General features: G+C 39.0%; 2 protein-coding genes and 1 non-coding gene across 3 annotated transcripts in view; 1 reads left to right on the top strand and 2 right to left on the bottom strand.

Annotated features, from left to right (window-relative positions):
• The window catches only part of LOC127169353 (rhamnose-binding lectin), a 94,162-nt gene that overhangs the window by 16,886 nt on the left and 62,879 nt on the right, over window positions 1-14,397 (top strand). The gene's annotated exons all lie outside the window — the stretch shown is intronic.
• Window positions 4,387-4,491, bottom strand: LOC127170374 (small nucleolar RNA U13). The gene has a single exon (XR_007828359.1). It is a non-coding gene; the product is annotated as a small nucleolar RNA U13 (small nucleolar RNA).
• Window positions 6,387-10,773, bottom strand: LOC127169331 (uncharacterized). Its single transcript, XM_051116613.1, has 2 exons — window positions 6,816-10,773; window positions 6,387-6,514 (listed from the first exon to the last, which is right to left on the bottom strand). Exon 1 carries the CDS (start codon window positions 10,756-10,758, stop codon window positions 7,057-7,059), a length of 3,702 nt encoding a protein of 1,233 aa, XP_050972570.1. The 5' UTR covers window positions 10,759-10,773; the 3' UTR covers window positions 6,387-6,514; window positions 6,816-7,056.

Raw genomic sequence — 14,397 nt, 5'->3', positions numbered from 1 at the left:
AACATAGTACAAAACCCAGTCATGACTCCCAGCATGCATTGCAGTTAATCTGTTTGTCTGAATTAGTTTGATGATTGTCACCTTTGTCAACGTTTATATGGTGAGTGTTGAATTGTGAGGTGTTCATGATGCACACAGTCTTTACTGATTCCTGTTTTGGTATATGCAAGTATCTCACAATCTCTTATTTTTGCTTTCCATCTGGAGTTCATTAATACTTATTAACCCATTTGTTACTCAACTCACTTATTTTTAGGCAAGAGCCCAACTAATGAAACACTGACCACTATAATGGTGACATAAAATTAGATTTTCTCCTTTGGTGATTCTGCTCTGTAACATCAGGTGTCTTCAATAATGACCAATCATCACTTAATTAATCATTAATTATCTCATTAACTTTAACTCTGCTTCAGTGTTAATTTGACACTCTTCAGTGTTACTTTTCAGTTATCAGGGTACTGTTACTGTTGATGCTTGTGTTTGCAGAGAATGACAGCTGATCTTGTGGATTTGGCTTCTTCAGTTCTCTATCAGCATCTTTACTTTAAATGTGCTGAAACTAAATCTATTTCTTAACTCTTGTGCAACCTTTTGGACATTTTTGTCCTTTTCAGTCTTGTTTTTTGTGATCATTTCACCCGTCTTATTGCCAGCTGCACGCATTTTGGCACAGATGTATATTTTTATTGGAATTTTACTATTTCACCTCCATTTCCTTTTATAAATCTATTTTACATTTGAGAGAGAAAAACTCTACCGCAAATCACAAATCCAACCACTGTGTGCACCAGCAAAGTTTTGCTGGCATCTTATGAGGAAAATTTGACACTGCGCCCAAACAAAATCTTACTGAAAGCACATTTTTTGAGATATCAACCTCAGATTTGGAACACAGCTTGTTTAGATTTATGGCTTTGATTTTCTAGCTGGTTTAGAGTTCAACATATTTCATAAAGTATATATTTTATATAAAATATAAAAGCATTTTCATAAACTTAAACCTTTATAAGTTTTTTTTATTTCACTTTTTAAAGTTTTTTTTGAGTACTGCATTTTTCATCAGTATTCTGCCATGGGTCTTCTCAAGCTTCAAATTTTTATGACAGTTTTTTAACATGGACATTTTTGTCCACTATGGACCTATGTGTAACTTTTTTTATTGATGAACAAGGGTTAACTGTTAACGTATATGATATGGTATTTGCCATCTTTCCTTTTGTTAAAATATAGCAAAATGTGTAATGGTTGATATACAGTGGGTACGGAAAGTATTCAGACCCCCTTAAATTTTTCACTCTTTGTTATATTGCAGCCATTTGCTAAAATTATTTAAGTTAATTTTTTTTCCCTCATTAATGTACACACAGCACCCCATATTGACAGAAAAACACAGAATTGTTGACATTTTTGCAGATTTATTAAAAAAGAAAAACTGAAATATCACATGGTCCTAAGTATTCAGACCCTTTGCTCAGTATTTAGTAGAAGCACCCTTTTGATCTAATACAGCCATGAGTCTTTTTGGGAAAGATGCAACAAGTTTTTCACACCTGGATTTGGGGATCCTCTGCCATTCCTCCTTGCAGATCCTCTCCAGTTCTGTCAGGTTGGATGGTAAACGTTGGTGGACAGCCATTTTTAGGTCTCTCCAGAGATGCTCAATTGGGTTTAAGTCAGGGCTCTGGCTGGGCCATTCAAGAACAGTCACGGAGTTGTTGTGAAGCCACTCCTTCGTTATTTTAGCTGTGTGCTTAGGGTCATTGTCTTGTTGGAAGGTAAACCTTCGGCCCAGTCTGAGGTCCTGAGCACTCTGGAGAAGGTTTTCATCCAGGATATCCCTGTACTTGGCCGCATTCATCTTTCCCTCGATTGCAACCAGTCGTCCTGTCCCTGCAGCTGAAAAACACCCCCACAGCATGATGCTGCCACCACCATGCTTCACTGTTGGGACTGTATTGGACAGGTGATGAGCAGTGCCTGGTTTTCTCCACACATACCGCTTAGAATTAAGGCCAAAAAGTTCTATCTTGGTCTCATCAGACCAGAGAATCTTATTTCTCACCATCTTGGAGTCCTTCAGGTGTTTTTTAGAAAACTCCATGCGGGCTTTCATGTGTCGTGCACTGAGGAGAGGCTTCCATCGGGCCACTCTGCCATGAAGCCCCGACTGGTGGAGGGCTGCAGTGATGGTTGACTTTCTACAACTTTCTCCCATCTCCCGACTGCATCTCTGGAGCTCAGCCACAGTGATCTTTGGGTTCTTCTTTACCTCTCTCACCAAGGCTCTTCTCCCCCGATAGCTCAGTTTGGCCGGACGGCCAGCTCTAGGAAGGGTTCTGGTCGTCCCAAACATCTTCCATTTACGGATTATGGAGGCCACTGTGCTCTTAGGAACCTTAAGTGCAGCAGAAATTTTTTTGTAACCTTGGCCAGATCTGTGCCTTGCCACAGTTGTGTCTCTGAGCTCTTCAGGCAGTTCCTTTGACCTCATGATTCTCATTTGCTCTGACATGCACTGTGAGCTGTAAGGTCTTATATAGACAGGTGTGTGGCTTTCCTAATCAAGTCCAGTCAGTATAATCAAACACAGCTGGACTCAAATGAAGGTGCAGAACCATCTCAAGGATGATAAGAAGAAATGGACAGCACCTGAGTTAAATATATGAGTGTCACAGCAAAGGGTCTGAATACTTAGGGCCATGTGATATTTCAGTTTTTCTTTTTTAATAAATCTGCAAAAATGTCAACAATTCTGTGTTTTTCTGTCAATATGGGGTGCTGTGTGTACATTAATGAGGAAAAAAATGAACTTAAATGATTTTAGCAAATGGCTGCAATATAACAAAGAGTGAAAAATTTAAGGGGGTCTGAATACTTTCCGTACCCACTGTAAGTATGCTAATCTGAACCCAGTCTTTTTGTGCGGATGAAATCACTTGTTGAGACTTTAGCATAAAGCTTGGATCCTCATACAATATTTCTATGGACCTTGCTTGTTAATTATGTTGGGATTTTACCTTACAATAAATGCTTTGCAAATGGGAAAGAGGTGTGTGCATATTCTTCTTAAAGCATGTTGATTGTAAACACCAGCTTTACCTTAGCATCATTTACCATCAAGTGTTAGGATAAAGTAACATTTACATATATTACCGACATTGTAACAATACAAAGCTGTCTGTCCTTATCTTTTATCGTATGAACTGCAAATAATTGCCACAACCAACTTATCTTTCACTGACTAAGAAAAACTAAATGCCATAAGTAAACTTAGTTAAACCATGCAAACCTTTTTATTCAAAATTTGCCACATGTAATTCCCTTTTTGCTAACCTACACTTTGTACTACTGTTTTGTATTTGAATATATTTTAAAGTGTAATGTATTCTCGGGAAGCAAAGCTGAATTTTCAGCATCATTACTGCAGTCTTCAGTAGAGGTTGACGATAGTGAGTTTTACTGATTATGATAACTACACTGTAAAAAAACAAATAGTTGAGAAAACTTAAAAAAAATAAGGCAACTTGATACAGTAAGACTTTTGAGTTTTCTTTGTTCATGCAATGCTGATTGTTTTATTTTGCTAATAGAAAAAGTCTTGTAACAGCAATAGAAACAACAATTACTATTTCTGAGGTAATTTATTTATTTATGTGTCAATTTTTTGTTTATTTACAAATGACAAACAGTGAATTGTTATAGAAACTTTAATAGACAACATTGATTTGTTTGTAAAACATCTTACAAGACTAAGATATCCAACCAAGTTGGTTGAACATACTCTAGGCCCCAACAAACAGCAAAACAATAATCCTATAACAGTAACTGCTTAATTTATCCATGCTGCCATGCATCCTGGAAACTCACAAAGCCTTAACATTTCAACAATATGAAATTCTTTATCCAGACAACTGTGTTTGACTAGTTGGGACAACATTTGGGGCAATTTTGTTGGTCTGACAAGGGTTTTTATGTAGTTTCAAGAAAGAAGCAGTTTTTAGTATTTGAGGCTCAAAATGTTTCGTAAACTGGAAAATATGCATTTGCATTTTTTACAGTGTAGGTGAAACTGCACTGGCTGATAACTGAGGGTTTTTAAAATGGAAGTGGATTAAAAGCAAATGTAACACTCCAAGGGAAAAGTGCTTAATTTTACCAAATAAAAATAAAAAAATAAAACTGAACCATGAAAATGTGCTAAACTTTTTTTAAGTAAAAAAACTAATCAAACATTTCTATAGTCTAATCACATGTGTGTTTCAATCACATATAATTCTGATATAACAAGATTTTTTTTTTGTAAACCTTTTGAATAAAAAAACAAACACTTTTAAAAACATTTTTTTCCCATGGAACCTTTAATTAGAAAATAAACTTTTTGTGAATAAGATGGTTAATGTGCTGAATTGTAACAAGTAAACTGGCAGCACATATCACACACAGACGTGAATAAAACCATCATCATTTTCTGTGAGTTGAAAAAAAAATTGTTAAAAAAAAAAATTAATAATAATCACACTGATCTGTTTATATTCACACCACAGCTTCCGGGGTGGTGGTGACAAACTTGAGTCGTTGCTTTTTTTTTTTTTTTAACATTCAAAGCATATTGTCATATATCAGTGATGTGTGTTTTTCCTTATAGGATGAAAAGATAATGTATATGACACAAAATTGGTGAGTATTTAATCCTAACTATGAGAGAGAGAGGCATGCTGGGAACTTTTCACTGGTTGATCTTTAACCCTTTACTGGACAAAGAAATCACAAAGCCTGTGAAAGGGAGCTTACAGTAAATGTCACTCCTCAATAAAAACTGTATTGCTGCTTGTTAAATCACATTGCCAATACACTTATTTGAAAGCTAAGAATAAATACACCAATATTCTAGAACTTCAATGTTATTTAACTCTATAACAATCCATAGTCAGAATTAGATGTTAAGATTGGTGTGCTATAGTGTTTTGTCCAAGTCCAGTGTCGAGTCCTAGTTTTTAATCAATTGAGCAGAAGTAGGACTTTCAAAGAGTTAAAATGTTTTATTGGTTAAAATGATACCACTATAATGGAGATCAGTGTTTGTTTCTTTAGTTGTGCTCTTGACGCTTGCCTTCCTGTGTCAGATCTCTTTTTATAATGATGCATGTGGTGTTGTACAGCAGACAGATCAATGCTGTTCAGTCAGTAGGTGTTAAACAGTTTCCGTAGAATCGTGAGCTGGTGTGGTTACAATAATTTTTTATTTTATTTTATTTTAATATTGAAGCATTATAATACAACTTTTTTTTGCAGGTCAGTAATTGTTAAAGGGGTCATCAGATCCTAAGTTCACTTTTTCATGTCGTTTGAACATTAATGTGTGTTGGCAGTGTATGTACAAATCTACCCTATAATAATAAAAATCCATGCAGTGGTTTTTAATTAATCTGTAAAAATAATATCCCCTTTTTCAAATCAAGCCGTTCTCAGATTCCTCAGATCAGCTGTAATAGTCCAACCTCCATGGTTCTGATGTCGGAGCAGGGATGTAAGAATATCTCAGATTGAGCGATTGAGGTGTTGTGTTGCTGGATGTAATAATGAACGTAGTGGTCGTCATTTACTCCTGACACCTGAGCAGCTGAAGATGCAGTAGATTACGTTTGTTTGTGAAGGGAATGCGCCTCCTGATCTACATATATCCGTCTATGTTCGCGCAAATCATTCATGATCCAGCTTCACTTACAGCAGAAGTGAGTATAAGGGTTTTTTTAATTAATCTTTGGGATCGTCTTTCCTAATAAAGTGCTAGTTAGCAAGTTTAGCGGCTAAATGCGGCTAAAGTAAACAGGCTTGTCTTTCCATAGAGAGAAGAGAGGGGCAGGGCAAGCAGAGCTCATTTGCATTTAAAGCAGCCTCAACCAGAATGAGATGATTTTTGCAGAGCTGATTTTGGCAAGGTAAAAAGGGTGTTGTTTTACACAACCATTGAGAATTTTTAACCAAAGTATATTATAGACTTTTCATTAAGACTCTAAAGAATCATATCAACTTGTGGAAAATGGGCATTCGATGACCCCTTTAAATGCCAGCCGATAAACCAAAGAAAGACCAGATCTGTGTAATATGGTGCAAATGCAAAAACTGAAAAATGAAACCAAACATTAATTTTTTCATTTTTTTCAGTTACTTCATAAATGAATAATTGCCATTTTCTCTCCTTTTTTCAGTTTTTAATTTTGCTAAATTTTAATCTTTTCAGAAAAGATCGTTTGAATAAATAAAAATCTAAACGATTTTCTATTTTTCCATTTTTTTTTTTTTTTTTTTTTTTACAATTTGCGCTGTGGGCTGTACCATTAGCGTGGGGGTGTGTGTTACCGACAAAGATAACATTAGAATAGTTGTTGTTTCTTTCCTTTTAATTCCTTTGTGCAGAACTCACAATTTACAGACTTTGTATTGAAGTCTCTTTGTTATACATCGTTGTAGGCTTGTTTTGTTTCTGTACATATGTGTGTATGTGGTCAAACTGTAACAAAATAAACAACATAAATCAGATTACAGAATTAACACAAGTTACTTCACTTAAGTTACTGTATCACGTAATAAATTCAGGAAATCGTTAAACTTAAGCCTTAAATATCTCAAAATACACTATTAGACATCTTTAAAACACTTTCGCTTTTTCAATACAACTAAATAAGCCTACAATCGTAGTTAAATAACAACTGCGTCACATTTGCCGTTTAGACGCTAATTATCCACAGCGATCTCAATTAACCTTAACGTAAACCATAAATGACTTATAAACAACAACAAAATATGCTCACCACGCTGGGATCAGGAAAGAATCAAAAATGTCAAGAAATTTGTTGTTATTAGGTAGTTTAAAGTCTTATTAGCTACATGAATCTCGTGCTGTGCATCGTCTCTCTTCCTGGTGAATGATTCAGAATCATATACGCTCTAAAGCATCGCATTCTTAAAGGGGCAGAACCCAACATCCCGGGCCCCAAAGACCCTCAGAGGTCTTTCAAAACCAAAAGGGGTAATGTCCTTTAAGAAAGTCACTTAACTGTCTTTGTTAATCAGATTGGCTTCCAGTAGGCAGATTTTATTTACAGGGCGGTTGAAAACTCCTGCTTGCATTTTCACTTCTACAGTACGCACAAGCCCATCTGCTCCTGGATAAACTTGAGTAATCAGCCCTAACGGCCAGTGATTTCTTGGTGTATTCTCATGCGTAACAAGCACAAGATCTCCTACTTGAAGATTCCGTTTTAGATGTAACCATTTCTGTCGTTGTTGCAAGGCAGGTAGATACTCTTTGAGCCATCGTGACCAGAAGTCATCCGCCAAGTATTGGACCTGACGCCATCTGCGTCGGTACAGATCTTGCTTCACGAAAGCTCCTGGAGGTAGAGATGGTCCAGAACGAAGCAACAACAAATGGTTTGGTGTAAGTGGTAGAGGGTCTGATGGATCGTCTGAGAGCTTAGTGATTGGTCTGCCGTTGACAATTGACTCAACACAACAAAACAATGTCACTAATCCTTCATCATCTGGTGTCTGCTGCGACAAGACTGCGTTCAAAACAGAACGAACGGTGCGAATTTGTCGCTCCCAAACGCCTCCCATATATGAAGCAGCAGGTGGGTTGAAGATCCAATTTACGTTGTTTTGTAGTAAGTAATCTGAAATCTTCCGTTGATTCCAGTCATTTAAGGCCTTCCGCAACTCTCGTAGTCCTCCGACGAAATTAGTCCCGTTATCTGATCTTATCTCAGAGGGTGGGCCTCTCCTGGAGATAAATCTTTGTAAAGTGTTGATAAAGGAATCTGTGTCGAGAGTGTGCGCTACTTCTAGATGGATAGCTCTCGTAGTGAGACATGTGAACAAGCATCCATACCTCTTTAACTCAGTACGTCCCTTCTTAATCAAGAATGGGCCAAAGTAGTCTATGCCCACACGAGTGAATGGAGGTTCTCCTGGTATCACTCTAGAATCAGGCAAGTCTGCCATTAGCTGATCCTGGGGTTTAGCTCTTAGCTTGCGACACTGCAGACATGATTTAAGAGCTCGATTAATGATAACTCGTCCTTTCAGAATCCAGTAACGTTGGCGAATTTCCGCAAGTACTCTTTCTGGACCTGCATGACCCAAGATAAGATGGTAGTGACTAATGATCAGCTTGGTAATATGATGATCACTAGGTAAGATCACTGGATGTTTAGCTTCAAAGGGAATTGGAGCCTTTGTTAATCTGCCTCCTACACGAAGGAGTTGGGTAGTTTCTTCCTCGAAGGGTTTGAGCTTGAGTAGAGAATTGGATTTGGTTCGAGTGGATCCAAAAGATTTGACTTGTACATATTTGAAAATAGCTATTTCTGCTTGTTGGATCTCTTCGACAGTGATGGGGTCAGAAAGACGTGTACTCGATTTCTTGCATAACAATCCCTTTACACGTAACAGGATAGCTGCAGCTCTTTTCAAGCGATGCCAACTAGAGTACTTCTCCAGTAGTCGGTCTACTGCATTCTTCGACACTTCACTTGCACTGATGTTAGTCGCATAGACCTCTTTTGTTCGTTTGATCTCTGCTCCCTCTGGTAAGCTATTTAAAACAGGTTGAACAGGCCAGTGCTCCTCTTCAAGCTGAAGAAAATGTGGGCCAGAAATCCATCGATCACTTGACAAGATCTCTCCCATAGTCATTCCGCGAGATACTTCATCCGCCGGATTAGAAGCAGAATCAACATACCTCCACTGAGATGGTTCTGAACGTTCATGTATCTTTGAGACTCGATTAGCAATGAAAGTCTGGAAACGACAACTCTTGTTGTTGATGTACTGAAGAACGATGGTACTATCTGTCCAGAAGAAAGTCTTGTCAATTGGAATTTCCAAGTTGCGCTTGATTTGTTGGTCCAACTCTGTAGCTACTACTGCTGCTAGTAACTCAAGACGCGGTATGCTAACCGACTTGATAGGTGCGAGTCTGGCTTTCGACATCACTAACCTACAGGTGTTTCCCATTCTGATGTACGAAACTGCTCCGTATGCCATCTCTGAGGCATCAGAAAAGTGATGGACTTGGGTCTCCAACAACTGACTAATGGATGTTGGTCTGAGACATCTTGGGATTGTCAATGCAGATAGTAGAGGCAAATCATCTAGCCATCTGCGCCACTGTGCTGCTATTTCTGATGGAACTTCTTCATCCCAGTCAACTTCCAAGCGGCACAACTCTTGAAAAATTATCTTTGCTTTAAGCACGAATGGACTAGCGAATCCTAAAGGATCATAGATGGAACTGGTAGTGCTCAACACTCCTCTCTTTGTTGCTGGTTTGTCTATCGACTTGACTTCGAATGTGAAACAATCTCTTTCCACATCCCAGAGGACTCCTAACGTTGATTCGAATGGTAAATCCTCTTGGTCAAGATTAACCTCACGTAGTGACTTCGCCCAGTCTTCCACTGGTATTGATCTCATCACTTCTTTTGAATTGCTCAACCATTTGGTTAATCTAAAGCCTCCTCTGCAGAGCAGATCTCGAAGCTCAGAAGCAAGTTTGATGGCAACCTTCTCATTTGATACTGATTTGAGACAGTCGTCTACGTAGAAATTCTGCTTTACTGTTTTCACAGTGTCATCTGAGAAGTTTCCTTGGTTGTCCTCAGCAACTCGTTGCAGAGCGAAATTGGCAGCACTTGGACTCCAGACACCTCCAAAAAGGTGAGCTGTCATGCGATAATGCTTGGGTGGTTTGTCAGGATCGTCATCTTCCCACCACAGGAAGCGCAGCATGTCTCTTTCATCTGATGGCACTCGGACTTGATAAAACATACTCTCGATGTCCGCATTCAGAGCAATAGGTTCTTGCCTAAACTTAAGAAGAACTCCTAGTAGCTTATTGGTAAGATCTGGGCCTTGGTGAATGTGATCATTCAACGAGGTACCTTGGTACCGTGCTGCACAATCAAAGACAATACGAACCTTCTCAGGCTTACGTGGATGTAGCACTGGATGATGTGGCAGGTACCACACGCGACCATCTTCTCGATTAATGTCAACAACCTCTTCTGCATATCCTTTCTGCAAAGAGTCTCTGATACCTTCTGTATACTTCTGTAGCAAAGTCGGGTCTTTCTTTAATCTTTTTCCTAGAAGGTCTAATCGATGTTCTGCCATTGTGTAATTACTGGGTATTTGTGGTGGATGTTCCTTGAATGGAATTGGCAATGTGTAGTGACCATCCTTTTTGACTGCTTGCTTATTCCATAGATCCAGAACTTGCTGGTCGACTTTAGACAACAGATCGTCATTCACATGCATCGGATCATCCAATTTCCAAAATCTTTCAACTGCTTGTTGTAGAGAATGATCAGCCTGAATGAAATTAGCTGAAACAGCTGTAGAACCATCGCCTACTGGTCCATGGAGTGTCCACCCAAGGCCAGTAAGAATTGCATAGGGTTCGCCGGGTTCACCACAACGTGTGTCTCTCGGAGCAAGTATGTCGGGTTGATCTAGACCAATCAACAAATGAACCTCATCAGCTAGATCCACGTCTGCTAAGCTGATTTCATCCGCAACTTCTTGCAGGTGTGGCCACTGGAATACCTCTTGCTGTGTGACCAGGTTATCCAAACTTATGTTTAGATGATCTCTACAGAGCACTCCCTTCATGAGATATGAATTCTTCCGTTGAGCATCCTCAACTCGCAAATCCACTGCTAAAGTGACTACATTGAGATTTTTGGTCTCCATGGTGTTCAGCTTGATATTCACTTTACGTGACTCCAACTTAAGTGCATGAACTAGTTTCTTAGAAGCAATGTCCCGTTGGAACCGTTATCAAGCAGAGCGAAGACATTCATGGAGAATCGATTGTGTCTGTCTGAAACAACTACTGGTAAGATGGGTAGTGCAATCTTTCTTTGACTGGTTTCATTGCACCTTCTGGTAGCATGAGCTTGAATAGCTTGTGGCGAGTCTGTAACTGGCTCTTCATCAGTAGCTCTGCTAGTAGACTGATTGCTGTTGTTGTTGGAAGTTACAATAGCAGAATGTAACCAACTGTTATGTTTTTTGCCACATCCAGGCACCTTGCATACCCAGCTGCGAGTACAGACAGCACTGCGATGTCCTCTCATAAAACAGTTCAGGCAGAGTTGCTTTCGTTGAACGAAGATCAAACGCTCTGGGACAGACAGAGCCCTGAAAGCTTGACACTGATTTAGAAAGTGTCCCTCAGCGCACTTTGGGCATTTAAATCTAAATGCTGGCTTTGATGCAGATGATGTTGTCGATTCTTTAGCCGTTGACTCTGTTGCAAAAAGTCTGCCTTTTCTTATCGAGACTCGACTTTGTACTTAACTTGGAACTCGCTGGAGAGTTTCGACTGATCGAACTAAGAAGATTCCCAAAGATAGGATCTGCTCGCTTAGCAGCTTCTGATTCAACAAGACTGACTACGTCATCCAACTTTGGCAAACGACCAGACTTGACTATCTCATAATTAACAGTAAGCCACCTTTTCTTTATGTCTTCGGGAAGTTTCTCCACGATCTGTAGCAAAGTGCGTCCACCATTTAACTCATCCTCACACTTCATCGCCTTTAAAGTATCTCGACAGCTACACAAAATGTCTGCGAAACTTTGCAACTGTTTGTTGTCCTTGATATCCTTGTAATTGAGCACCTTATCAACCCATGCCTGGGATATTGCATATGGATTACCAAAGCGCCGCTTTAAGATGGCCATAGCTTCTGCATAACCCTGACTAGAATTGGGATTGTACAAACAATGTGAAATGGCATCTCTGGCTTGGCCGACTGTGTACTGATGCAATCGAGTGAGTTTCTCTTGATCTGGCACAGTTTCTTTATCTATCACTGAGGAGAACAGTCTCATAAACTGCCAATATTTCAAGGGTTCTCCGTCAAACTTGATGATGTCCACAGGTGGTAGGTGCATAGAGTCTATATTCGATTGATACTGTTGCTTTGACAATTCTAACAGTTGACACAATGAAGTCTCATTCACTGTTGAAAGTGATGAACGAAAATTAAGAGATGGGTTACCTGAGACAGGAGTTGAAGTATCTTTGCTCATCAACTCTAACTCAACCTTTCGACGACTTTCTTCCACCTCTGCATCCTTCAGTTTCAGTAGATCTTTCATTTCGTCCATTTCACACTGAGCATGCTGAAGCTGCAACTTAAACTCTGCTCGCAGGTGCTCTTCCTGTTGAGAAATGAGCCTGGAGAACTCCTCCTTTTCTCTCTGTCTTAATTCGTTTAAGTCTTGAAGTTGAGTAGTCAACTGATTCACTGAAGCATTGATATTTCCTCTTGGAAATTAGGCACATCTACATTCAAATCCTCAACTGATGGTTTAAATTCGTCAAGCCAGCTCAAAGCTGTGTGCTGAAAGTCTTGAACATCACGCAGGACTGATGTCAAATAGCCTTTAGAGGCATCCAAGTCATCATCATCCTCTAATGTTTTATGGTACATGTCATGAACTTCACTAAATCGAACTACTGCTTCATCTAGTGCAGCCAGCTTCATTTCTACTTCTTTAGGCTGGTTACAGTTCATGGCTGTTGTTATCTGAGTCATCAAGCGTGTTACCGCAGCTTTTGCGCCTCCTCGTTGACGCTTGAGATTTTGTTTATGATCTTCAGGCATTGCACTTAGCACTGAGTCTTCATCCATGTTGTTACTATTTTTCTTTAACTGTAGATCATCTTCTTTACTTTATCCCGTGTTTGACTTAATGTTACCGACAAAGATAACATTAGAATAGTTGTTGTTTCTTTCCTTTTAATTTTTGTGCAGAACTCACAATTTACAGACTTTGTATTGAAGTCTCTTTGTTATACATCGTTGTAGGCTTGTTTTGTTTCTGTACATATGTGTGTATGTGGTCAAACTGTAACAAAATAAACAACATAAATCAGATTACAGAATTAACACAAGTTACTTCACTTAAGTTACTGTATCACGTAATAAATTCAGGAAATCGTTAAACTTAAGCCTTAAATATCTCAAAATACACTATTAGACATCTTTAAAACACTTTCGCTTTTTCAATACAACTAAATAAGCCTACAATCGTAGTTAAATAACAACTGCGTCACATTTGCCGTTTAGACGCTAATTATCCACAGCGATCTCAATTAACCTTAACGTAAACCATAAATGACTTATAAACAACAACAAAATATGCTCACCACGCTGGGATCAGGAAAGAATCAAAAATGTCAAGAAATTTGTTGTTATTAGGTAGTTTAAAGTCTTATTAGCTACATGAATCTCGTGCTGTGCATCGTCTCTCTTCCTGGTGAATGATTCAGAATCATATACGCTCTAAAGCATCGTATTCTTAAAGGGGCAGAACCAAATGAAGAAAGAAGCTGTTTTTATGAATGGGTCAGTGAATCATTGATTAAAAAACGTGTTCAAAAAACGCAAATTCATTCAGTACCGAAAAGACAATTTTTTCTCTACGATTTAAATTACTTAATAAACATATTTTTTATTGAATTCTTGCCCTGCCACTGACCTTGCGAAATGTTAACCATGTATATCGCTCTGTGTGCAAGTGTCCTAGAAAGTTTGCGATTTGTTGCTACAGTAACAATAACCTAATTTAGACAGATGATGAGATCGGTATTATGAAGTTATACAGTAGTCAAGTCAAGTCAAGTCACCTTTATTTATATACCGCCTTTAACAATACAGAATTGTGACAAGGCGGCTGTACAGTATTAAATAGGAAACAGTACATCAACAATGCCAATGGCAACAGTAAACACTCACTTTTTAGGTAAAGGTTGTTAATCAAAAACAATAAAATAAAATGCAATATTGTGTTAAGAGAAAGTGTCCCCAACTAAGCAAGCCAGAGGCGACAGCGGCAAGGAACCAAAACTCCATCGGTGACAAATGGAGAAAAAAACCTTGGGAGAAACCAGGCTCAGTCGGGGGCCAGTTCTCCTCTGGCCAAAGTTCCCGTGGTCTTGTGCCGACAGCCGTCTAGGTGATGTGGTCTTCACTGTGGATCCGTCTCTGGGGCTCATCTAGTTGATGTGGACTCCGCTGACATTCAGGGCTGTAGAGGTCGTCTCTAGGTGCTGATCCACCATCTGGGCTGGGTTCAGACTGGATCCGGGGGACTGCAGTGACCATCTGATCTGGATACAGACTGGATCTGGAGGTTAATGTGACCTCGGAATAAGAGAGAAACAGACTAATATTAGCGTAGATGCCATTCTTCTGACGATGCACTGAGTACATCGGGTGTTATGGGAAGTGTTCCCGGTTCCGGTTGACCTAATTAGTGCAGCCTAACAATCCTTTAACGGATTTGAATTATAAGAATATGTTGATCTGTTATGTG

The sequence above is a fragment of the Labeo rohita genome, chromosome 8 (assembly GCF_022985175.1).
Source record: "Labeo rohita strain BAU-BD-2019 chromosome 8, IGBB_LRoh.1.0, whole genome shotgun sequence".
NCBI lineage: Eukaryota > Metazoa > Chordata > Actinopteri > Cypriniformes > Cyprinidae > Labeo > Labeo rohita.
Note: the sequence above shows the minus strand (reverse complement) of the source record. Positions and strands in the feature narration are given on the sequence as shown.